This window comes from Cricetulus griseus, chromosome 6 (assembly GCF_003668045.3).
Source record: "Cricetulus griseus strain 17A/GY chromosome 6, alternate assembly CriGri-PICRH-1.0, whole genome shotgun sequence".
Lineage (NCBI taxonomy): Eukaryota > Metazoa > Chordata > Mammalia > Rodentia > Cricetidae > Cricetulus > Cricetulus griseus.
In genome coordinates, this window is record NC_048599.1 from 144815400 (window position 1) to 144842142 (window position 26743).

Here is a 26743-nt window from a genome sequence, read left to right on the forward strand (position 1 = left end):
ATCACAAACTCTAATGTCTCATTATAAAAAATTAGATATTTTCATTTTAGACATTTATCATCGGTTACAGTTACCGATCTGGTCCAACTAATAGGCTTTTAACAGGAAAATATCTCATATATTCTAACTCCTGTCCCACACTGAGAAAGCAAAGATAAAACCAGAATGTGAATGCCAATAATCACTTAACTTTTAAAACTAGATCTGTAAACCTGTAGGAACAAGATAAAAATGAAATGCTATCTTATTAATTTATAAATTACTTAATTCTATGTACTACTTAAAAGAGAAAAACACCAAGCCACAATATATTTTATCAGTTTGGAAGACATGAGGTTAAATGTACATAGCAATGAAAAGAAATAAAGATGATCAAATGACCATAACATTTCAGCAGTTACTGATTCCAATTAAATCTTGACATGGCACACATACAGTTTAATAGTAAATACACAACAAAAGGGGCTGATGAGCTTGGCAATGGCCTCTAAGTCTGAATCAGTGTATCACTACTGAACAGACAGCATTAACTTACCAGCTCCACGGATCCATAATGTTTCCTACTGAAATCCCCACGTCTACAGCCTAGGTCTTCTGAGACAGAGCTGGAACAAAAATGCTTCATCAGTATTATACATAGCGATCTGGCTACACACCTTCTGAGAAAAAAAAAAAAGGCTGCTATGGAACAGGCTTGCAGTGCCCAGGCACCTCACTGCAGGGGAGCCTCCTTGCAACAGACACAGTCCCCAGCAGCCATTGCAGAGCCAGGCTTTCATGAGCCCTCAGTCAAAAGAAAGACGTCCAAGTCATCCCTAGAAGTATAGGGAATGACTGAATTAAATATTTAGTTCATTTGGAATCAATTGAAATTCCCAAAGCTATTGGTGGATTATGATTTCATTCTGTATTACCGAAGGGACGGCAGCCCTGCAGGAACTTGAGGCAAGGGACAAAGCTGCTGAACCAGATCTTGCAATTATCTTTTGCTTAAGAGAGTAGAGTCTCTTTGTCCCAAATATGCAACATAAAAATAACCAGTACCATTTAAAGCTGTATCTTAAGGAGGAGACAAAAATTCCCAAATCCTCATAAGCTCTCCCCCCTTCCCCCAGCATTTAAGATTTTTACGTGTTAACATGAGAGAGAGAGCAAAACAGAAAATATAAAAATCTAACATCTGAGTATATTTATTTTTGACATGGCAGCAACTAATACTTCCCATCCTCCCTTCCATCCCCACCCAAATAGGCTTACATCAGATAGGCAAACTCACACACTGTGGTCCAAGAGCAATTAAAACAAAGACGAAAATTGCTACTGCATTTGCATCGTGCATGCATGGCTCCCCTCTCAAAAGACACATACCTATTGGCTACTTAGTCTACCTAGGACTCCACACAGCACCCATGAAAACAGCAGAGAATGCCCCAGAACAAACAGTTTTAATAAGTTTGGCTTGACTGTGCATGCAAACAGCTCTAATACAACATAGAAAATAAAATTCTGCAAGAACCACGTTTCATCTATTCAAACTAGTTGGCCTGTCACACGTAGAGACAGGTGCGTGCAGTACCTTTTCATCCTTCCTTACAAGGTAGCTACATTTTCTAACTTACAGCCCTCTTGGCACATTCAGAGAGACTGACTCTGATGTTCAGCATTCACAGAGTTGAGTCTCTGCCAGGACACTGTTTGATAGGCTCCAAGAAAGACAGCATGAGAGAAATGAGATTAGAGTCTAATGGTATTCTGCCTCCACCATTTCACAGAGATGGCTGAATTCATCTTATACAAGAAAGTTAACCTTTTCTTGCCCTCACTCCTTTAGCTGAAAACGTATGGCACATCAAAGAATACAATTTGGAAGGGGTGCCTAGGCTACTTTCCTGCCTGGATTGACATCCTCACCTCACTCAAAACAAAAAATTTCTAAGAGATACTAAAACAACTCCCCACTGATTTATTCCAGTCTGACATCTCTGCCCATTTGTGGAGTGTGGTCTGAAAATGCTCTTGGAGACACTGTTCTTGCCCTGCATGTTTGGTTCTGAGGTTCTCTTCTGTAAGGCTGGGTTACTGTAGACATCAGATGTCCTTCAGAGGTGGGTCTCTGTATGGCAAAGCCCAGGCCGTTTGGTTTCCTAGATTGCAACCCCAGCTTTGGTTTCAGACAGGACTATGATTAAGTCGGCAGCAGCAGCAGAGGCAGCAGGTCAAACTCAACAAGCCCAACATGAAAAGTGAAGAAAGCAGCTCTGAGTCTCCACTGAGAAGGTTCTAGGAATTGGTGTCAGCTCTTTATCTTTGTCAACAGCCAGATACAAACACAGTGACGATGACAGCTCTCAGTCCCAGGACTATATACCATGCTAGAGTATCTACCTTCCCTAGATGTCTCTTTGAGGGACAGCAGCACTCCATGGAAATGATGAAGGAAGCCACAGTTATTTAATGCCTGCTGTCGGCTGTCCTCTAATTACATTCCCTCTAGTACTCTGCAGAGAGCTTGCCCGTGGTGAGAACAAGTGTTGGGGCACATATCTTGGCCTGTAACAGGCATCCAAAGTAGCTATGTCAGAAATCCCTCCCACCCCAGGTGGCCACACGAGTTCCCAGTGGCAGGGGTCATCCAAAGCTCTACAAGGAACTTTGATTGCTCCCAGCTGTATTGTTCCACCCCACTGCCTGGCACAGGGTGGATATGCAGTAAGCATACACTCATGAATGTATATACACAGCATCCAGATCTCCTAGTCAGTACCTCACAGCATTCCTGGTAAGTACCAAGGCAGGCCACATGCCCCCATTCTCCCTGTTGGGCCTTTTCAGTCTCTCCCTCTAGGCAGGCCTGGCCTACAATGTAGGTGCATCTGTGTGTACTAGATTGACAAACTTACTCCTTTCTATTAGGGCTTTGTTTCATCTTGTGATGAGACTATGTGATCTAGCTCTGGTCAAGACAGGATGGAACAAAAATGGCATATACTACTTGTAGACCTGTATCCCGGGAGGTGCAATAGCTCCCTGGTGTAGCAGGGTGGTAGATTCCAAAGGCTGGAATTAAAGGCATGCACCATCACCTCCCAGATAGAACAATGGATTTAAGTAAAGAAAAATATAGAGACTCTACAGGGCAAGGGTTCCAGGGAACTCAGAAATCAGTTTCTAAACCCCAAGCAAGAGCATTCTGGCCAAGAAATGTGGTGGGTCTGCACCTTGTCCAGATCTAAGCAGTACAATCTGTGGTCTGTTTCCTTATCCAGCAACTGGAATGGAGAGGACTGGGAGGACCACAGAGGGTATAACAACAGGGATGAGGGTTAGTCTTAGGGAGTTACACAGTAGAGTCAGAGTAGGAATAAACTCACTGGGCTGTGCTCTGAATGAGTAGTAGCACACTGCTTGAGAACACTAAGTATCAGGTTTATCTACCATAATAAGCATTTTTAATTGATTTTTTTTTCTTTTGGTACTGGGGACTGAACCTAGGGCCTTGTGTGTTCAAGTGCTCTACCAATGAGCTGTATCCCTAGCACAATTTTGTTTCTTTGCCTTAATTTTCTGTTTTGGAATAGAGTCTGGCTAAATTACTTAAACCGACTTTGAACTTGGATCTTCCTCCCTCAGTCTCCAAAATAGCTGGATGATAGTACCACTAGGCCCAACACAGCAATTTTTTGTGCTTGATGCCTGATGAGGAAGGGCTTTCTGACATAGCTACTGCAACCCAAGAAATAGGACTCACAGCCAGTTCCCACCATGAGCAAGCTCTCTGTAGCCAATTCCCACCATGAGCAAGCTCTCTGTACCTAGCTGGAAGGAGTGCAATGAAACTTCCGTAGAGAGGGATATAGTAGGTGCATAGACCAGGATGACTCTACATCAGGAGAGCAATCCACTGTCTACATTAAAATCAATTTTCTTGGAACACAGCCACATCTATTCATTATGGATTACCCATCTGCTTTGGCATTACAACAGTGGACTTTAATTCCAACAGAAACCCTGATGACTTACAGAGTCCAAGCTATCTACTAAGCAGTTCTCAAAACAAAGTAACCACACTGCCATCCCTGTAGTGGACTCATGAATCGCCAGTTGGTCTCAGGGCAATCCATACCCCACATTCCTAATATCCACAAAACACTCAACCTGACTCCCTGAGGAGCTTGGTAGCAATGTGGAGTCTCTGGTCTTGGTCCCAGAGGCTGTGTTCAGCCCATCTGCCAGCCAAACAAACAGCCTGGGGAATTCTGCTGCAGGTGTTCACAGGTGATGATTTGCAAACTGCTCTTCCATATGCTTGTGGAATCCCCGGAAACCAGTTAACCATGCTATAGCATGTTCATAAGGAAGCACCATGCCTAGGTCAAGGTTTCGGTTGATGGGAGGAAGTAAATGTCTTCCTTCCACAAACTGCTACAGCCACAGACCTGGGCTCCTAGCCTCTCTGGACATTGGTTCTCGAATCTTTAAATTGTAGGTGAACATATCCTGTTTAGCAAGATTATAAAGAATCCATAAGGAAAAGCAGCCAATGTGCTAAGTTTACATTTATTACATGAAAGCTCATCTGAATGTTTGCTATTATTATTGCCTCAATTATTAATCTCAATTTCTCTGGGGTTTTAAGAGAGATCCAGGAAGGGTCATTTGGCATAAATAATTAACTTTTAAAGGATTTTAAATAAAACGTCTTCCCTCATACATCAGCAAGAGAGAGCGTGATTCAAGCAGTAGGCTTCCTGGGATCAGACTGAGGGGAACACACCAATTTTAGCACCTGATCTCCTCCCTCAGAGTATTGGTCCAGCAGGGCAACTTCAATTAGAAAATACTCAAGACTTACTGTTGTCATTACAAGAGAATAGACAAATGAAGCCTGGTTAGAGTGGGCCACCAGAACCAGGCAGGTGTGGACAGGAACCGGGAAGCTTCCAATTCCCTCTGTGCCATGTGGTCCAGGCTCTAAATAGCAACCCTTCTGCTTCAGCAATTTGATGTGTAAGGATGCTGGATCCAGCTTTGCAAACTTGCACAGTGCGGAGGACCTCCATGCTAAATCTCTACATATGGCCCAGGATAGAAGCAAAGCCTTCTGTTCTACACACAGGCTAGACCAACTGCCATTACATAAGTCAGATTCCTAGAAAACAGGATCAGGCCCTCTGCAGAGTCAAGATTTGCTGAAAATGAGTAAGGAGACCAGGGGAGGCTAGTGGTTCCCTCAGCTGACCCTGAGATCAGTGCCAACACTCACAACTGGCCAGATATATGCAGCCAGGTTCCCATGGGTCTCAGATCCAGTTAATGGCTAAAACAATTAGCATCAAAAAACACTCTCCCTGGGTCACTGAAGAGATTCTGTGAGAAACACCAGGCAGTTTTCTGAAGCTCACCAGTAAGAGAGTTCAATGTCAACAGCTCCAACATAGGGCCTTAGCCCCCTGACAAGCACACAGCAGTACACAGATGGCAGGGATCCCCCACTGAAGGTCAAGAAACTTTTTAATGGTGCCAGACTACAGACTGAGGCTTGCAGGGAGTCCATGGTTTCCTAACAACAGGTACTAGAATAGCTCATGGAATACAAGAGACCAGTTGTCATTTTTTTTTCTGAAATACACCAAAAGACACAGAAAAGCAGAGATGGGATTATAAATTAACTTCTAATGATGGCATACAAAAATTCCTCTAGTGAAGGGCTAGACCAGAAATTAGGAAGCAAGAGGGACAGCTTCTGGAATGAAAGAATCCCAAAAGTCAGGGCCCTTTTATTCTTTTATTTTTAACATTTATTTTAATTTTTAATGTGCATAGGGATGTTTTGTCTGAATGCATGTATGGGCATCAAATATGTGATGCAGCTCCCTTAGAAACTAGAAGAGGGCATTGGATCCCTTGGGACTGCAGTTGTAGATGGTTGTGAGTTGTCATAGGGGTGTTGGGAATTGACCCTGGTCCTCTAGAAGAGCAGACTGTGCCCTTATAACTGCTGAGCCAGCTCTCCAGCCTGCTAGTCCTCCTTTTCTTCCCTCAAACACTTTGAAATACAGTCTTCACATAATATTTATGTGTCCATTAAGTTTTGAGAAAGACATACATCTAGATCCTAACTTTTTCTTTAACATAAAGAGTCCCGATTCAATGCACAGTTCTGTTTACAAACAATCTCTACTGGTCTTTGAAATCGCTGATCTGAAATGAAAAGTGGTGACAATTGCAAATCCTGGAGAAGATGTGAAGCTAGACCACTCACACACTGTGGAAGAGGCCATTTCTGAATAAATGAAATATGTAGTTACCACATAACCAGCAAGTGCACTCTGGAACATTTATTTCAGAAGAATGAAATATTATACCCACAAAAACCTGTGTAAACACATTTAGTTTATTAGTAACAGCTTCAAACTAGAAACAATCCAGATGTCTTCCCAGGGGCAAAGAATAAAATAAACTACAACATATCCACACCTTAGAATACCACTTGCCAACTAAAAGAAAACCACTATGCACAACAATGTGGTTGACTGTTTAGGGAGCTATAGTGCATGGATTTAGCCAATCCCAAAGGTTTCACTCAATATAATTCTATTTAATATAACATTTTTTCTCTGTTGTTATTTTTAGAGAAGGGTCTCACACAGCCCAGGCTGGTCTTGAACTCACTATATAGCTAAGGATAACACTAAACTCTTGATCCTTCTGCCTCCACTTCTGGGATTGTAGATATGCACCACCACTCCTGACTTTATAAAGAATCATTGAAATAACAGGATTTTGGTTATCACAACCCCCACCCCTGAGGATGGAATAGTTCTGTTTCTTATCTGTGGTGTAAGACACAGTCATCTATCTACCCATGCAATCAAACTGTATGTAAATTTGGGGCAATCTAAGAAAGACCAGTGGGTTCCACCACGGCTTTCCTACTGAGATGTTGTACTCTAGTCATACAAGATGTCTCCAGTGGCCTTTTCTGTGTTATTTCTCACCATATAAAGAGTTTAACTGAAAGTTGGGTACAGTGGTACACACCCGAAGCTACCATGGGCGGCATCATCCCTAGGGCCTGCCTGGGCTGTAGAAGAAAGACAGAGGAGCATTCACTGAGCAAGTCAGTTGAGAAGCATTCCTTGGTTTCTGCTTTGGTCCTACCTTCAGGTTCCTGACCTGATTTCCTTCACCGATGGCCTATCCTGGAAATGTAAGCCAAATAAACCCATCCTTTCCCTGAGTTGTCTATGGCTTGAGTGGTTTCATCCAAGCAACTGAGATCAAGTTAGAACACCCTTCAAAGTCTGTCTCTCCAGGTCCCCATGTTTCTCACCTGGAATTCACAAGATCTGTTCCTAACTGACCCAGGCCTTACAGAGAGACACACACCCAGAGTGGATTCTTCTACACAAGGCCCAGATGGCCAGAACTATTGCTTTGCAGTGGGCCTTGCACTTGAGCTAGTCAGACATGCAGAATGCTAGACCCCACTCTAGACCTAATGAGACAGAATCTAATTCTAACCAGCTCTCCCAGGATGTATAATCACATTGAAATGTCAGAAGCACCAATTCTAGGCCTTTGTTCCTAACCCCATCTTTGTATCAAAACCATTTGAAGTGGCTGGACAGATGGCTCAGTGGTTAAGAGCACTTGTTTCTATTCCAGAGGACTCAGGTTCAGTTCCCAGTACCTACATGGTGGCTCACAAACATGTGAAACTCCAAATACAGGGAATTTGATGACCTCTTCCATGGGCACCTCATGTGATGTACATACAAACACATAGACAAAACACCCATACACGTAAAATAATTTTAAAAAACCTAAAAAATAATTTGGACTTTTTCCTTTAATTTGCTCAATTTTGAAATAATGAATGATAAAGAATCACACAATGAATACTGTGGATACACCGGAAATATCGGGGAATCTCTCCCTAGCCCCATTTTTATCCCTCATTCCTCTGATGCAGTATGAACTGACCAGGTAGCTATTCTCAGCCCATTCTCTACAACCTACAGAAGCAGTCTATCACACATAGTGATTTTTTACATAAATGAACATCTTACTGCAACACCTTTCTGCAGGTAGCTTCTCTGGTTGAACAACATGCTGAGAAGGTTTGTGTTGGTGACACTTGTAACTCTAGTTCATGTATCTGACCCTGGTACGGCAACCTGAGTATCACTTCAGGACAGCATCTCCCCTCTCCAGTGTCACACACTTCTCTTGTTTGTTAACTTTTTGAAAATGTGTTTATTGATGTGTCTGTTTATGTACATGGATGTGTGTGTGTGTGTGTGTGTGTGTGTGTGTGTGTGTGTGGTTGTCAGAAGACAAGTTGTGAGTGGGTTCTCTCCTTCCATCATGTGAGTCCTGAAGATTAAACTTTGGTCTTTAGGCTTGGCAGCAAGTGCCTTTACCTGGATAGCCATCTTGCTGGTCTTGCTTCTAACATTTAAACCATGCTGTAATACACACTCTTAACAACAGGGACAAGTGATCCCCTAGTTATACATCCAGGAGTGGATCTGTGGAGTCAGATCAGGTACAATGTTACTACTCCTGCCAAGTGACAGATTTCCTTCCCACCCCTCTCTTCTCATGGGTTCTACTTGCTCTGCATCCTAGCCAGCACTTGGGCTGCCAGTGAGAAGGGTAGACAATGTTGTCTCAAGGAGGTGTGGTTTTAATTTGCTTCCCCAAGTTATTTGAGGACATTCTTCCTAATCTTATCATTGGCCATTGTTCTCTCTTTTCTGAGCTCCCTATTTCACACTTGTTACCCACACCTTTCTTATTTGCTATGGTCTTTTCCTAATTACTTTGTAGAATTTACATCTTTTGAATACCAACCCTTTCTTAGTGATTGAATTACAAAAACCTTCCAGACAGTGGCTTTCCTTTTGTTCCTGGTTATCTTCATTCATCAGGCTGAAAAATCTCAAATGTGAACATAGATACTTTCATCTTTTCCATATGGTCTTAATTTTCCTGACATAAAATGCTTGCCACCACGATGTTAGGCAGTCTTGTTCTTTCCCTGCAAAAGTTTTAAAGTTTGCTCTAAGAGTATTTTCGCCTAAATATAGAAATGCCCAGTTCTCACTGCCAACTCCTTGATATGCAGCTTCAGGAGTGGGATCTATGTACCTGCAATTTTAACAAAAATATATTTCATCCATGATGCTATTATAGCCAGCCTGTGAAACAGTCAGGTTCCTTTCTCACCCACTGGATGCCAGAACAAGGCATTTCCTCTACAAAACTCCAGAAACGACCTCATCTCTGTCTCCTTTCTTTGGGTGGGGGAAGAATTCTGGAGACTCCCAGGTACAGAGACTGATGAACATCTGGTGTCTAACCTAGTGTCAGTGACTGAGTGTCCTTTACCAGCTACTTCAAAAAGCTCTCTTTACCCACACTATGCCCCATAGGGCTCCATTCTTCCTGTTAAACAGGTTTTTTTTCTATGTCAGGTTGCAATCCATTGCTGCTTAATTTCCGCCAGCTGGTCCTCCATCGACACCCTTTCATTTTTCCTAAACTTCCTCCCCATCACTTACACCCCCAGCCACCTGTCTAGTCTGGCTCTGCTCCCCTCTGCCTCCAATCCTCCAGGCACATAGCCTTCTTTCTCCTCTTTCGTCAACTTGCTGAGTTTCTTTTTGCCTTAGGACCTAGAGTGTCCTCTCCAAACTCCACCTTCTCCATACCCCCTTTCCCTAGGCTAGAAATTACAAAGAGGGATTTGACTGATATCTGTCGCTCCACCAGAACTGAATCCTATTGTTTCTGTTCAAGGCTGAATCCTTTGTATTTGACATAATAAATATCTGGCACAGAGTTAGCCCTTAGTAGGTTTCTTTCTTTCTTTCTTTCTTTCTTTCTTTCTTTCTTTCTTTTTTTGAATAATGAATGGATGGGTCAATGAATGCAGGCATACAGGCAAGACAGCCAGCCCTTTGGGGCCATACAAAACAAATGAAGGTCACTTCTATTGCAAAGTCCTTCATATGCCTGAGAGCTGCCATGTCCTGGAGGTTGGAAGTAACACTGGAGATGAGGTCAGCTACATTGCAGAAGTGACCAAGGATGGGACAGGACAAACACACAAACCATTTCAGAGTCCTCTCTAGGGTCAGGCCCAGAGAGACAATCTCTATGTTCATGACTCCACTGGTGGCTGAAGTGAGCTGAGTTACACAGTATATACATGAAATTTGTTTTTGAATCAGACATAAAAATTATAAAGTCTCAGGTTAATCTAAAAAATTGTTTCAGGTGTTAATACAAGGCTAATAGTATGACTGAACAAAGAAAAGGCAGTGAGAGCTATCCCCATGACCAAATGTCATTCCATGACAAAGCTAGTATTGAGATCGGTGGCTTTCCTAAGCAGGCAATCCAATTAAATTCAATCACCTACAACCATCAAAATGTACCCAACTGTTCTACTTAAGATTCTTGTGTTTTATGCATACAAATTATAGCTTAATGAAAAATTTGCTCATGCAAAGAAATCAGAGAACTAGGAAACAAAGCTTAGATGAACTAATATCTATACATTTAGAGAAGTTATATGCTCATGACGGTTGCCTGATAATTACTTATCTCTGTCTAGCCCACAAGTAACTCTCTCCTTGACCTCTGGCAAAAAATAGGCCCTTCACAGGCCTCAGTAACAACACAGGATTTGATCAATTAACTAATTCAACAAACGCTGACCATGGTACTTCCTGTTGGATTTAATGAGAAGAGGCACATAAAAGCATTTATGATGGTGTCTGATTTGAACACAATAAAAAATAAATGCATTTGTGCCCCTTATCAAGAAACCATGTGCTGGGCGGTGGTGGCACACATCTTTAATCCCAGCATTCGGGAGGCAGTGACAGACGGATCTCTGTGAGTTTAAGGCCAGCCTGGTCTACAGAGTGAGTTCCAGGACAGAGAAACTCCATCTCAAAATCCCCCGCCTCCACAAAAAAAGACATGCACCTGAGTATCAACTGGCCAGAGAAGAAAGAAGCTGTGGTCTAAAACCGTGTCACTTTGGAAAGTATCTAGATGTCAAGAAAGGGAAATTTTTTCACCACTCTTTATGTTCTCTATCTGATGCCTGCAAATTAAACTGGCCAAAGACTGAGTAACAGGATTAGAAAAGGCAAACCAGTCACTTTTAATTTTATACAAATGGAGGCTTGAAAGAAAGGAAAGAAAACCCAAAGAAACTCTTAGATTTGGGGACCTATTACCAATTTTAACAAAGGGTAATACATAGAGAGGTGACTAGACAAAAAGAAGTTAGAAAGTTCTGTGGGTGGACACTGTGGAAAGGTGAACTTGTAGAAACTGGTTGTAGATGGGGCTATTTAGTAAGGTTGGTCTATGTAAATTCATCTGGCTCTTTCATTTTCTATTTGGAAAACAGTTGTCTTCTTGGTTCAGGAGAAAGGAGGGCAACTTCACGTTGGGAGATGCAGGCCCTGCTTTCTTTCAGGAGAGGCGGGGAGAGCTTCCTGTGTTCATTTTTTTTTTCTCAGTTACTTTCAAACTTAAAATATTCCTTATGTCAATTATGGCATAGTTTGATCCCTTCATAGTCAATACCAATATGTCAAAAGTATTGTCTCAAACAGTTTGTTGAGCTGACATGAATCTTGCCTTGAGGTAGCCCAGGAGAGAGATGGTCCTAGGCTACCTTTTAAAATGATTTCCGTGTTGCATTTTGAGTGTGGACTGGACTAGATCTACTCTGGCTGACCTGTGCACAATCTTCCCCACCCCCACCAGGCACACTCAGACCACACTGCAGAGAAGCAGCTTTTAACTCCTTGGTAACTTACAGGTGTCACTATGAGCCTAAATGTTTTCCAGAATGCTTGCTCTCGAGGCTGCTCTGACTCAGACTCTCCTAAGAAAATGAAACCACAGGGTGTTTGAGAGAAGGGACGATGTTCCTCAGAGTAAACATAAAAACTGAACATGCAGACATATAGGAGACAGGAGTATATTAGAATTAAAAAACAAGAAAAAGCCGGCCACTTCCTAAGGTCAACACAGGTTTTGCAGAAATGAGTGTGCTAAAGGTGAATTTGGGGCAGAGCCCCTGTTGTTTACAAAAGCATACTGCTACTCGACCAGTATTTACCCTGTCCTTATGGTGTTCTGGTTCTGTATTTTGAGCTGAGCACCCCAAATGAGTTTCTGGTCCTTACGGAATATAAAATGGGAAAGAATGAGACTTTGCAGTCAAAGGAATGCCATTCTTAGCAGTGAGTAACCTCCTTAGGGAGGAATGCTAGCTTTTGGCGATTATCCCTACAGGGCTGCAGAACTACTTCTGAGCTCTGGGCATCCAGAAAGGGGCCAGGCTGTCCTCACAGAAAGCCAGGCCATTTTCGTGCCTGTCTTTAGGTCACATGAGCAGCCACAAATGGGTCCTGTTCTTGTGCTCAGCAGCAGCAGCCTTAGCTCCATGTTAGCGGCAGTGGTTTGCCTGCCCCTTCAACTCGGGCCACCTTCCCCTCTGGGCACGCCATTGCTCCTGAGCCTACTAACATGGCCTCAATGGTAACATAACTCCTCACAGCAAGCCCCAACTCAGAGCTTTCCATCTACAAACTGTAACTTTCCACTGCTGAGCACAGTTCCACATAGCAGCCCTCCCCCCAATATAACACCCCAAATCAGATTCTCTCCTGACCTCAATAACCAGGCTGCCACCCTCTCTCTCGACATTTTAGGCCTCCCCTTCCTACCAGTATCTAGCTAGTCACCAGGCACCGTGTTCCCCTCCACGGCATCAACTTTTCAAAACCATGTGATGTATCTGTGCATTTGGATTTCATTTTTCAGAGACAGTTCATGCACCTGCTGCAAAACTCAGCAACACAAGGATGGGAGTGGAACAATCTCCCTTCTCCTGCCCCTCCTTGCCTGCTCACGGCAATTGGAGGGCTGCTCGCCTTTCTGCCATGCATTCTGACACACACATTCTCAAAGAAGAGAAATACAAATCCACCCGTCTTCTAGCTCCTCTTAATTTGTTATTGGTGTTGGGGGGATATGCGGCGCCCAGGAGAAACTTTGTGGACTTGGTTTTCTCTTTCTGTATTTACAGGGGCCCTGAGGATGGGATCCATGTAACGCCAGGCTTGCATAGCAAACATTTTACTCACTGAGCAATTCTGCCTGTCCTTCCACCTCTAGTTCTGCATGTGTGTGAATATGTGGCATGTGCACATGGTCACATGTGTGCAGTGTATGCACATATGTGGGTGTATGTATGTGGCATGCCTGTGGAGGTCAAAGGTTGATATCAGATTATCTTCTTCAACCACTCTCCATACTGTATATTGAGGCAAGGTCTCTAAATTGAACCCAGAGCTCATAGATTTAGCTAGTTTAGCAAGTTTGCAACTTGGATCTCCTGTCTCCACTTCATAAGTACAGGGATTATAGGCAAGCCACCAGGCCTGCATCTGAACTACACTTGTATGGCACACATTAAGTCATCTCCCAGTTCACTCTCTTTCTCTTAAAGAACAGCATACTACAACCAGGCTTCTGCACTTAGAGGTTCACCTCTGTGGGATCAATCAAACATGGGTTGAAAATACCTATGGCCCTCCATTTTTTCAGAATCAGTACTGCACATGTATAGTACTTTTATCAGTCCCTAAACAGCACAGCAAATGCATTGGTTTTTAGGAGTGGTATCAGGATGATGTGATGAACAGATGTGCAAGCTATAAGTAAACTATGTCTAATCACTACAAGGATTTGTGTCTGCAGAAGGCCAAGTGTCCTAGAATGAGTTGCCCATAGAAAAACGAGTCCTAAGTACACACACAACCCTAACACATGTCTTTGCTGCAGTTTTTGCATGGTATACCCGAGTAGTTTTTCCTAACCCGGTAAGGCTCCTGTATTCTTTTTCTTTCTTTTTTAAAGGTTTTCTGAGACAGGTTTCTCTGTGTAGACTAGGCTGTCCTGGAACTCACAGAGATCCACCTGCCTCTGCCTCCTGAGTGCTGGGATTAAAGGTGTGTGCCACCACCGCCCAGTCTGCTCCTGTATTCTTACAACTGTGCAGTACTCCACTGAATGAATGTGCCATATTTTACCCAGCCTACTCCAATTAGATGGCTTCCAGTATTTTACTGCTAGGGATGACACAGTGACATGTACCTGTGGACTTCTGTAGGACCTACAGCATCTTGCCTTGCCTCTGCTATTCCCACTGACTCTGCTTTTTAGCTGTAGCACAGACCTGCACTGTTACAAATCCTCCTGACTGGCCTCTTGGCTTCCTCTTAACTGTCACCTCACAAATATTAGTGGGTTCTTCTATGTGCCAGGAACTCAGTTCAGACAGAGAAGAACAAATTGAATAAAACACAAGAGAAAGCAGATCAAAAACATCCTAGCCTTTCTCTTTTCCTTGGCTGTAGTCAGAATAGGAGTAATAGGAGTCAGGCAGATGGATAAAAAACAAATTTCCTTACTGTAAGCATTTTGTTGGCAAAATAGGCCAAGTTCTATAGCCAAACAGGTCCCTCTGCTTTCCCTCAAGTTCAGACTCTTGAACAAACCTACAGGAGATGCATGTGTAGGGGACAGATGGTTGCTCAGGTGGTGGCCAGGGGAATTGTTGTCTCGTGACTGTCATGCTGTCACCAGGGACAGAGAGACTGGCCTCTACAGCTGCCTCTAGAAGACTCAGGTAGGTTTTCCCAGATGGAAACAGGAGGGGAAATAAAGTCTAAGCCCCCAAGTAGCAGCAGATCCAAGAGAGAGGGGTAACCAGCTGCCCAGTGTCCTCCTGGAATGGGGAGGATTTAAATGTAATAAACTCACCATGTTAAAATCCCTTACTGCACCAGGCATTGGTGGCGCACGCCTTTAATCCCTGCACTTGGGAGGCAGAGGCAGGCAGATCTCTGTGAGTTCGAGTCCAGCCTGGTCTCCAGAGCGAGTGCCAGGATAGGCTCCAAATCTACTCAGAGAAACCCTGTCTCGAAAAACCAAAACAACAACAACAACCAAAAAAAATCCAAAAAACAAAAAAACAAAAAACAAACCCTGACTGCCATGTTTCCCCAACTACTGGACACAGTTCAGTGACATCCTAACAGCCCCCAAACACACCACCACAAGTCACACTCTCTCCTGACTCTATTAGCAGGACTGCCACTCTCTGTCTAGTCACTCAGGCTTAGGGCCTTTTTTTTTTTCATAAAAACACAAAAACAAAGGGAATAGAATGCCCTGATTGTATACAAAAATGTTATCACCCAGCACTGTGTGTCAGGAGTACGTGTGGTCTTTCAGAGCCTACATAAAATATTGCTCATCAGTACATCTTGGTAACAAGCTTTCAAATACGTGACAGTTTTCTTCAAAAGATCAAAAGTAAACTCTCACTAAGACCTGGCAGAGAACCCAGCCTGAATCACAGACTTTCAGAAGCACACTGTTACTGGAGTGGGAAGACTACCCAACAAACAGGAACCGGAAGACAATGGAGGGGCACCCAAACTGAAACGCCTTCCCTCCTGACTGCCATCCTTTTAGGGAGCATGGCCGAGGATGGACATCCTTCTGACAGACTCCTTTTCTTTTCCCTACAGATTGAGCTATGATACTCCTGTGAAGAAATTTTATCTCATGGTCTGATTTGTCATAGATCTGAACAGTGAAGAATACCCCAGAAAACTGTGCCCCTGCATCCCCAACATACCCTGCTCTCAGAGTTGTGTCATGGCTTCCTGATGAACATAGCCAACCAGGTCTTACCACCAAGACTTCTATTGCATTTATCACCTTCACCCAGATTTCTGGCCCCCACCACTAAGAACTATCAGTAAACAGATTCCATGATCTACATTTTGACACAACCTCCCCAGTTATCTTTGTGGTGAGCCATACTACGTCTCTTAAGCCACTGGCTTTCACAACCCAGTTGCATCAAGTCCTCTTGCCTCCAGGACTATCACAATGGCCCTTGATAAAGGACACTCCCTGGGAAAACAGGGAGATCCTGAGACCTAGGCCACATAACTGGAGCCCTTTCCCAGAGTCTTCTAGCTATAAAAAGCAGTCTGGGCTGCCTAGGATCACATGGCACGGAGCAGGTAAAGGAGGTAGAGCTAGGGATGGAGGATGGAAGGTAGTAGGTGGGAGAGAAAAGAAAACCCATCCTGACAATAGCAATGGATCTCATTATGCGAGAAGTCAGACCCACTGCTGTTGCTGGCCTATCATCAGCTTTCTACTCTCCTTCCTTGCTTACGCTGATCCATCAGAGTCAGGTTTCTGTGACTGACAGACTGCTTTAGTCCATCTTTTACTTCTATTTCCTCATTAAACACACTTGGGATGTGACTTGTTCTCTCTCTCTCTCTCTCTCTCTCTCTCTCTCTCTCTCTCTCTCTCTCTCTCATATCTTAAACAACCACGTGCCTCAAGATGTGCTGAGAGCCTCACAGTGCTCCCAGAACCAAGCCAGCATCTCCCAGAGAGTCCCCACTCTGACTGACTTTCCAGACTGAGAGCCTCACAGTGCTCCCAGAACTAAGCCAGTATCTTCCAGTGAGTCCCCACTCTGGCTTTCTATGTTGAGAGCCTCACAATGCTCCCAGAACTCAGTCAGCATCTCCCAGTAAGTCCCTACTCTGACTTTCCACACTTCCTATTACTTTTTGACAACTAAGCTAGCCAGGACACATTGTTCCTCAAACACATTCCAGGACTGTCCTGTCTGTGCCTTGCCAGGCTGACCTTGCCTCCTAGAACAGCCCTACACACCTCTGTCCATTTAAATATATGAAGAGAGAAAGGGGAGTCAGTCCTACTGCTTTTCAAGTCTACTTCACATTCCTCAAGTCTTTCCTAAGTAGGTCCTATGCCTGTATATGCAAGCATAAACCTCTTCAGCCATAATAGCATCTGCCTCATGTTCTCAGTTTGGTTCTATCTTAGGCTTTGTGTTGTCAGATCTTAGAGCCCCCTTATTGGTGACTCTGATGCCAGAGTCAGAAGCTCTGTGAAGCTCACTTTCTTGCCTCCCCATATTCAGGTTCATCCTAACCTTCCTCCAAAACATTTCTGAGTTCATGCTTGATGGGGGATGTCATTCTGTAAGCTGTGACTATGTGTTTCTCTTACTGATTGATGAATAAAGCTGTTTTAGCCAATGGACAGGCAGAATTTAGCAATCCAATCAAAGACGGAGAAATGAAGGAAGACAGGGTCGAGGAGATGCCATGTAGCCAGTGGGGAGGCAGGATGCCAGGGAATCACCTAGGTAAGCCTCAGTCATATGGTGATAAACAGATTAGAAATGGGTTGATTTAGCTGGGTGCTGGTGGCACATGACTTTAATCTCAGCACTTGGGAGGTGGATCTCTGTGAGTCCGAGGCCGGCCTGGTCTACAGAGTGAGTTCCAGGACAGGCTCCAAAGCAATACAGAGAAACCCTGTCTTGGGGAAAAAAAAGAAGGAAGGAAGGATGATAGAAAGAAAGAAAGAAAGAAAGAAAGAAAGAAAGATAGAGAAAGAAAGAGCTAGCCAATAAGAAGCCTAAGTCATTGGCCAAGTAATTGTAACTGATATTAAGCCTCAGAGTGGTTATTTCATAGTGGCTGTGGGGACCCGGTGGGCAGAGAAAAACAGGTCCAGTAAGACCCAGACTAGATGGGTCTATACATGCCCATCATTCCTGCACCCCCTCAGAACACCTACTCCATTAGACCCATCCTACCTAAACCTAGCTGCACACTGCAGCCATCATCTTCCCAGGATGCAAATCTGAATACTCCACGTTCCATCAGTGGCTCAGCTTCTGTCACATATCCAGGTCACTGCTCACCACTCTACTACTATCCAAACCAGACTGTCAAGGTATCCTACCAGCCAGGATGTCTTAATGATGCTCAACTTTGGAAAGGTCTCTCCACACCTACCCAGTAAAGTCCCCAAATTCCAGCTGCTCATCCCACTTAGAAGTCATTAAATGCCCAAGTTACCAGCAATGGTGCAATCCCAACTTTACCTTTATACCCCCAATCACAAAAAACAGGTGCTCAGGAATGTTTCACAGTTTCACTATTAGCCTTTGATGGCAGAGAACATTAGCAAATATCCAGCACTGTCCTGGTCAACTCTGTTAGAACCCATCACTGACAGTACTTGATATTACCAAAATGCACTGGGGATACTGATATCCCACAAGCCATTGCCCCCGATGCACCAAGGTTAACTGGTGGGCACTGACTAGACAAACATAGGACCAAATTCCCAGTCACAACTACACAAGTCTCTTGAGCTCCCTAGTCCTCCACTTGCTTGCGTGTAAAGCATAGTTAACAATAGGTGGCTGTCTGGTTTTTTTGTTTGTTTTATGATGAATTTAAGTAAATGTTGGTGCAAATGCCTGATATACAAGATGACTGATATTTGCTGAATGAATGAGTCTATGAATAAGCAGCCTGCAGCATGGTGATAGTTTGTGAAGAAACATCTTTCAAGCCTGCTTTCCAAGGGACTTCAGGTAGAATTGTGTTTGAGTCTAGACTGTCCCTAGTGAAGCCCTGAGCCTGAGCCACCCATTCCCATGTGGCAGTGAAGGATTGATGTGTCACTCCACAGCTTCACCACGGCCCAGGTACTTAAATTGATCTTTCCCAAGGGGAACCCAGCCACCCTACTAGTAACATGGCCCCCCAGGTGGCTTCAAACACCCTGCCCCCAGCTAGGCCCTGCCCCTTACCATATTAGCCAACGGGATCACAGAGGACTCAAGCTTGGCTACCTCAGTTGGTTTTCTGACTCCCCAGCCGCTTTTTCCCATCCTTCATATTTTACTATTTGGTACTGTGGAACTTGTAGTCTACTAAGGAGGCCTCTCAGGCTCTGCTTGCTAACTAACTCACCTGAGCTCTGTTTCTGAAGGTCTTGGGTTACCTACTAACTGCAGGCCAAATCCCCAACCCTACACAGCAATGCAGGGTAGGAGGCCCAACTCTATCCCTTTGGTCACTGTAGGCAGTGCAGCCCTGAGTGACCTGAATAGTACAGTATATCTTAAAAGTTCCCTTTCTATCAAAGTGACAACGAATTCTCATTGGCAATTCACAGGTAGTATGGGAGTGGCTTCAAATGGCAGGTGAATCACACCAGCCTCCCTCTAAGTGCACTAGGGACTGGCAATCAGGAATTTCTCTCTGCATATTGTCTATCACATTTCTTCTAAAGGTCCTCAAAGCTATCAATGGTTCCTGCTGCTTAAAAGTGTGTTCAGATCCCTCAGCTGGGCACATAGGGGGTTGGGGATTGATCCGTGCATATTTCATCATGGTGGCTACAATGGTTGTTCTCAATGTTGGCCACATATGAGAATCATCTGGAGCTTGTGACCAATTCTAGACATCAGCACTTTAGAGGGACAGTGGAAACATCTGTAGTTTCTCCAGAGGTGACTGCCATGCACAGGCCAGGCTGACAATGGCTGATTTATCACCCGTCAGCACTGCTGGAACACACCTTCCTGGATGTGATCCTTTTCTGTGCCATTTGCCAATGTTCAAAGCAGCCTTGGCACCCATTTCCTGCCTGACCTATCTCCCAGCACTCACTTCCCCAGTAAACATTTTTCACTGCTCCCCCTCCTGCTCCTTGGATATGCTGCGAGTTTCTTCAAGGTAGGCACCTGAATGTGTCCCCTTTCATCCTTTCCATATCTACAGGGTCCCTGGGGGTAGATGTTTTTTAGAGTTCCTAGGTGGTTCTGATCCATGCATGCCCTTCCACATATTCTTGACTCCCCCAAATCACTGGGTATAGCAAGTCTGATAAATATGTGTTGGATGGACCAATCATTTCCTGTCTTGAAGCCAATAAGATCACTGTACCTCAATGCCATTGATTCCTGTGGCATGCTAAGCTCCCCTTCCCTGTAACAACTTCGTTCAACCTTCATCCAACAAATATCACAACCTGTGACAAAGGCCTGGGGCTCAGGAGCATACAGGAACATACAGGGCAGCCCCAGGCATGTAAGAGTTCACTGGTGTGTTAGTTACTTTATAGTTAGCATTAGGATTTCTTCTGAGTTATACATATTTTTTCTTTCCACATTCAACTTGATATTGAAGGATAGAGAAGATAGCTTTGCTTATATACCAAGATGCTGCAGGCACACAGAAACATTTCCTAAATGGTTACTAAATCAAGACAGCCCATTTTATGGGATGTTTCCTAGCCTGCTAGAACTCTTCTTTGCACAAGATCTCCTGAGAAAATTGGGAGCATAGTGGGGTGGGGGGGGAAGGGAGGTGGGAAGGGAGGGGGAGGGGAACATATGGAAACTGAATGGCAGAGATGGGAGAATGACAGAGAGGGACAGCAATTGATTGAGGGACTCATTATGGGGCTAGTGAGAAATCTGGCGCTAAGGAACTTCCTGGGACTCCACAAGGATGACTCCAACTAAGACTCTAAGCATTAGTGGAGGGGGCACCTGAACTGCCCTCCCCCTGTAATTAGACTGATGACTACCTCAATTATCATCATAGAACTTTCATCTAGTAACTGATGGAAACAGATGCAGAGATCCACAGATAAGTACTGTGGAACTCCGAGAATCCTGTGGGAGAGAGGGAGGCGGGATAGAGCAAAGAGGTCAAGGGCATTTGGGGGATACCCATAGAAACAGCTGACCTAGGCTGCTGGGAGCTCACTGACTCTGGGCTGACAGCTGAGGAACCTGCATGGGACAGAACTGGGCCCCTGAATGTGGGTGACAGTTGTGTGGCTTGGGCAGTCTGTGAGGTCACTGGCAGTGGGACCAGGATTTATCCCTAGTACTTGAACTGGCTTACTGGAGTCCATTCTATTTGGAGGGATACCTTGCTCAGTCTAGACACATGGGGAAGGGCCTGGGTCTGTCTCAAAGAGATGTGACAGACTTTGTTGACTCCCTATGGGAAGCCTTGCCCTCTCTGAGGAGTGGATGGGGTGGGGTGGAGGAAAGGTGGGGACAGGAGGTGGGGAGGGAGTGGGAACTGGGATTGGTATGCAAAATTAGAAAAGATTGTTTTAAAATAAAAAAAAAACATGTCTAAAAAAGAAAGAACTCTTCTTTGCAACAACATAGGTGAGTGACTCTCTGCATGTGTGCTGTTAAGTGCCCTGAGGCAGGAACTGGGCCACCCTGCTTGTGCCTGACACAAGGCTTGGCCTGTATGGATGCCCCATGAATATTGCCAAATATGTGAGAGGACATCTATCTCAGAAGCAAAACATCCCCCAAGCCCCTCACCCCTGCCCCCATGTGAAGAGACGGTGAACAAGAACCCACAGCAAGACACTCCTTCTTTTACTTACTTACAGGTTGACCTGGGACTCTAGTTCAGGGTCTTTTGTTGGCCAAGTCTGAAGGGGCTGGATGCCGAAGGAGAGGGATGACTTCGCTTTCCAGAGGAGGGTTTGTGCCAGCTGACTCCCACAGGACCCCTTGGTCAGCGGATCCATTAGTGGGCCTGGAGGCTGAGCTGCTGTGCTGAAGCAGAAGGAGATGGGAAAGGCGCTGAGAACCAGAGAAGCCTACAGGTCCACCATAGCCCAGTCTGGAAGCCCCCCAAGGATGGCCTGTCTGCTCAGGAGCATCAAGGAGGAGACCAAGGTATGGTGAAGCCCCAGGTGCCAGGCAAGGCTGCATCATGGCCTGTGTGTAGTGTTTCTCAGGGGTCTGGGTATGGGGGAACTATTTGGGATCAATCCAAATCCCAACACATCTGCCAACTACGAGCATATCACCCATACATAAGTCAAAAGGATCTCCCTATGATTTGGATATCATCAGAGTGTCCCTGAAAGGCAGATAGGTTGAAATTTAATTCCCATTGTGAGTATTAAGAAGGTGGAGACATTCTGACTATAGCATGTAGAGGCAGAACCTTTGAGAAGTGGTTAGGATTATATGGGGTCACTGGTGTCAGGCCCCCACAATGGAATCTTGGTTGTCTTAAGGACAGCAAGATCAGAAGCATGTATGCACATAGGTACACAGACACATAAGCGTGCACACACACACACACACACACACACACACACACACACACACACACACACCTTGCACAATCTCAAGAGTCTCCTAGAACGAAAATCATCATCATGTAGACCCTCATACCTTAATTGGAACTATGAGCTAAAAATAAACCATACTTCTTTTATAGTTACTCAGCCAACAGTACTTTGTATAGCAAGGAACAATTCATATCTAAAGATCCAGTGGGTACTTAAAAAAAAACCACCAGCTTACTGGGTATAGTGGTGCATGCCTTTAATCCTAGCACCAGGGAGGCAGAGGCAGGTGGTTCTCTGTAAGTTCAAGGCCACCCTGGTCTACAGAGTGAGTTCCAGCACAGCTAGGGCCACACAGAGAAACCCTGTCTCAAAAAAAGCAAAAAATACCAGCTCATTTATACAAAAGACAATATTGTCTGAGCAAGGAAAGCTATGTCTAGGATGCTTTGGGAGATTAGCAGTGGTGGGGTCTAATGCCATCACTATCATTGTCCAGCAGTCCTCTTGGTTCATATAATTTCTAGTTTAAATAACCATGAGGGATAGAGACATGGCTCAGCAGAAATTAAGGGCATTTGCCACTCTTATAGAGGACCTGGGTTCTATTCCTAGCACCCACATGGTAGCTTACAACCATTTGTCACTCCAGAACTAATCCATTGCCCTCTTCCAACCTCTGTAGGAACCATATACACAAATGGTACATAGACATATATTCAGGCAAAAGATTTGTATATAGGAAATAAATCTAAAAAAAAAATTAAAGCTATGGATAGCCATAAAAAGACTGAAAACAAAACTAGCGACACAAAGAACCAAATTCTGCACTTCAGGAGCAATAGCATCCAGCACGGAAACAGTGCGTGCCTGTGGAAGTGGCAAATGGACCGTGCACAGGAATCCGCACTGAGAAATGCACTCCTGAGATCTGCCTGCTCTTTCTCTTCTGGCACACAGAGGGAGGTGAGACAGCCAGCTCTGAAAGGGAGGGGCTGCACCGCTAGGAAGGCATCAGCAGTGTTCCCTCGGACTGGAGTGATTTCAGTTAGCAGCATCTTCACGAACCTCGACCTCCAGTGAAAGGCAGGCAAGCCAACTGAATCCAATTATTGGAAAAGGGAAAAAAAAAAAAAGAAGTGAGAACATGTCATTCAGGTAACTTGAGTCCTTGTTCTAGGGCCATGGTCACTCTTGTTTAGTTCAAAATATACCATTGTCTTAATCCCTTTTTAAAAGTAAAAGAGCAATCTGTAATAGTAATTGGTCAAGAGGTGCTTTTTAAACTATCTTTTCCTGGAAAGATTGTGACAAGGTGAAGGCAGAAGGGTTAGAGATTGGTGACTGTCCTAATTGTCATTAGAGAGCATTCATCCAGTAACTGAAGGAAGCAGAGGAAGAGATCCACAGCCAAGCACTGGGCCGATCACCAGGAGTCCAGTTGAAGAGAGGGATGAGGGATTGTATGAGCAAGGGGGGTCAAGATCATGATGGGGAAATCCACACTGACAGCTGACCTCAGCTAATGGGAGCTCCAGGACTCTGGACCAATAGCTGAGGAGCCTGCATGGGACTGACCTAGACCCTTCGCATGTGAGTGACAGTTGTGGGGGCCCCTAGCAGTGGGATCAGGACCTGTCCTTGGAGCATGAGTTGGGTCCTGTCTCAACTTGATATGCTATGCTTTGTTGACTATCATGGGAGGCCTGCTCCTTTCTGAATGATGGAAGAGTGGATTTAGGGGTGGGGAGTAGATGGGAGGTGGGGAGAGGGAATGAGAAGAGAAGAGTGAAGGGAAGGGAAACTGTGACTGGTATGTAAAATAAATGAAAATAATTAGTAAAAAAAGAAAAGTGCAATTAAAAAAAAAGTCGCTGTGGTCATAGTGTCTCTTCACAGCAATAGAAACCCGAAGACAGACATGCTCTATACCACCCCACACTTTTAAAGGTTTACTTATGTGCATAACTGCTTGCTTGCATTTATATATGAACACAATGTGTATGACTAGTGACTGCATTTGTGAGCCAACAAGTGTGTGCTGGAAACAAAAACCAGGTCCTTTGTAAAAACAGTAAGCACTCTTAGCTGTGGAGCCATCTCTCCAGCCCTACACTATATGCTTAAAGACTTACTGAGCCTGGAGCTCGCTGAAAGGCTAGACTGGAGACCCAAGATCCTCCTGTCTCTGCCTTCCCAGAACTGAGATTACAGGTTCATGCTGTAGAGGGTGCTGGGAATATGAACTTGGGACCCCATGCTTGCACAGCAAGTACTTCCGGCTGAGGCAGCCCCATGTCTGAAGCTCAGTGCCACTAGAATTTATTGTTGCTTTAGCCCTAAAAAACAAATAATAAAGAGACACATTTTCTTCTGAACACTTGAGGTTTCTTTCCATTACAAAGATCACACTTGCATGCAAGACTGACAAAGTGCTCTCCAAGTCCCAACCAGGGGTGGAGAAGCAGGAAAAAACCTGAGTGAGTATTCATGTTTAAGCAAACTTGTATAAAGGGACAGCTGCCTGAAGTGTGTTGCCTGGTGGCCACATTGGCCACATGTGGATACTAAGCAACTGAAATAAGGACAGTTAGTTGTGTAGGCCTAACATTTGCACACAGTGCTTATGTACAATTAACACACAAAAAACATCTCACTGATAACTTCTTACACTAATTACAGGTTGAATTCTTTGTGTGTGTGTTACATGTGTGCATGTACAGTCAACATTAGATGTCTTCCTCTGTTGCTCTCTACCTTGTGTTTTGAGACAGAATCTCACACTGAACCTGGACCTCCATGATTTGGCAAGACTAGACAGCCAGTGATCCCCGAATCCTCTGGTCTCTACTCTCAGAGCCAGAGTTACAGGCATGACCTGCTGTGCTCACCTGGCTTTTGACATAGGTGCTGGAAATCTGAACTCAGTCCTCATTCTTGCATACAAAATCCTTTACTGACTGAGCCAGTTCCCCAGCCCTAGGATGCTTTTTAATGTGGCTAGTAAAAAACGTAAAACCCCAAATGTAATTCACTTTTTGTTTCAGACAGTGATGCCCAGGCAGCAATGATGCCTTAAAGTCGTCTCCAGGTTAGCTGTCCTGGGATAAGGAGCTGGGGGCTCATTATCCTGTAGCTTCAGTCCTTGGTTGAGGAGCACTGTGTTATTAGGGTTTCTATATCTGTGACAGAACACTATGACCAAAAGCAACCTGGGGAGGAAAGGGTTTATTTCTTCTTCTTTTCTTTTCTTTTTTTTTTATGGTTTTTCAACACAGAGTTTCTCTGTGTAGCTTTGGAGCCTATCGTGGCACTTGCTCTGGAGACCAGGCTGGCCTCGAACTCACAGGGATCTGTCTGCCTCTGCTTCCCGAGTGCACCACCAACGCCAGGCCTTCTTCTTTTCTTTAAGAATCACTTTTTAAGATTTGCTTATTATGTATATAGTGTTCTGTCTGCACGTATCCCTGCAGGCCAGAAGAGGGCACCAGATCTCATTACAGATGGTTGTGAGCCACCATGTAGTTGCTGGGAATTGAACTCAGAACCTCTGGAAGAGCAGCCAGTGCTCTTAACCTCTGAGCCATCTCACCAGTCCCTGGGTTTATTTCTTCTTACAGGTTGCAGCCCATCATCAGGGAAGTCAGGATGGAAATGCAGGCAGGAGCTGATGCAGAGGCCATGGAGGAGTGCTACTTACTGGCCTGCTTTTCATGGTTTGCTCAGCATGCTTTCTTATATACCATAGGAGCACCTGCCCAGGGATGGCCCCACACCCAATGGGCTGGACCTTCCCACATCAATCACTAATTAAGAAAATACCCTACAGGATTGCCTACAGGCATCTCTTACAAAGACATTTTCTCAACTGAGTGTGCCTCTATCTACATAACCTGAGCTTGTGTCAAGTTGACATAAAAAGAGGATAACTGACCCTTTGTCAATTTGACACACTAGTACAACACTATTAAACAATCACCTTTCCTTTTTTGTTCATCCCCAAGATCTAATAATGTCACAATATAAACACAGTATAACTTTAAAAGTCCCACAGTTTTTAAGTTTTTAATACTTTAGCCAAAGTGTAATGCCACATGCTTTTAATCCCAGTACTTGAAAAGCAGAGACAGGCAGATCTCTGTGAGTTTGAGGCTACCCTGGTTTACATAGTGAGTTCCAGGACAGTCAGAGCTACATAGGGAGGCCCTGTCTTGAAAAACAAAAACAAACAAATTCAATACTTTAAAGTTCAGTTTCTTAAAATATCCAGTCTCTTTCAAAGTTCAAACATCTCTCAAATATCAATGTTTCTAAAATACCCATAGTTTCTCTAAAATCTCTCTAAAACTCCAAAATCTCCAAAATTTCAGTCTCTTAACTATGGAGTCCAGTACAATAAAAAATAAGTTAATCCCAGCACTTGGGGAGGCAGAGACAGGTGGATTTCTGAAAGTTCCAGGACAGCCTGGTCTACAATGTGAGTTCCAGGATAGTCAGGACTGTTACATGGAGAAATTCTGTTTCAAAAAACCAATCAACCATCCAAACAAACAAATAAATAAATGATAGTTTAATACTTTCTTATTCTAAGAGTGAAGAAGCAGGGCAGCTACGATCTTCAATAGTGTAAATAACTCAGGGTTTGAGG

The 26743-nt window shown here is 44.3% G+C and overlaps 1 protein-coding gene across 2 annotated transcripts in view; it reads right to left on the bottom strand.

The window, feature by feature from the left end:
• Garnl3 (GTPase activating Rap/RanGAP domain like 3) overlaps window positions 1-26743 on the bottom strand; it is a 157801-nt gene that overhangs the window by 118394 nt on the left and 12664 nt on the right. For both annotated transcript variants that reach the window (XM_027423765.2, XM_027423764.2), the window contains exons 2-3: window positions 21401-21571; window positions 536-605 (exon numbers count right to left, since the gene is read on the bottom strand). In XM_027423765.2, coding sequence (XP_027279566.1) covers window positions 536-605; window positions 21401-21571 — 241 coding nt within the window. The remainder of the gene's footprint in view (window positions 1-535; window positions 606-21400; window positions 21572-26743) is intronic.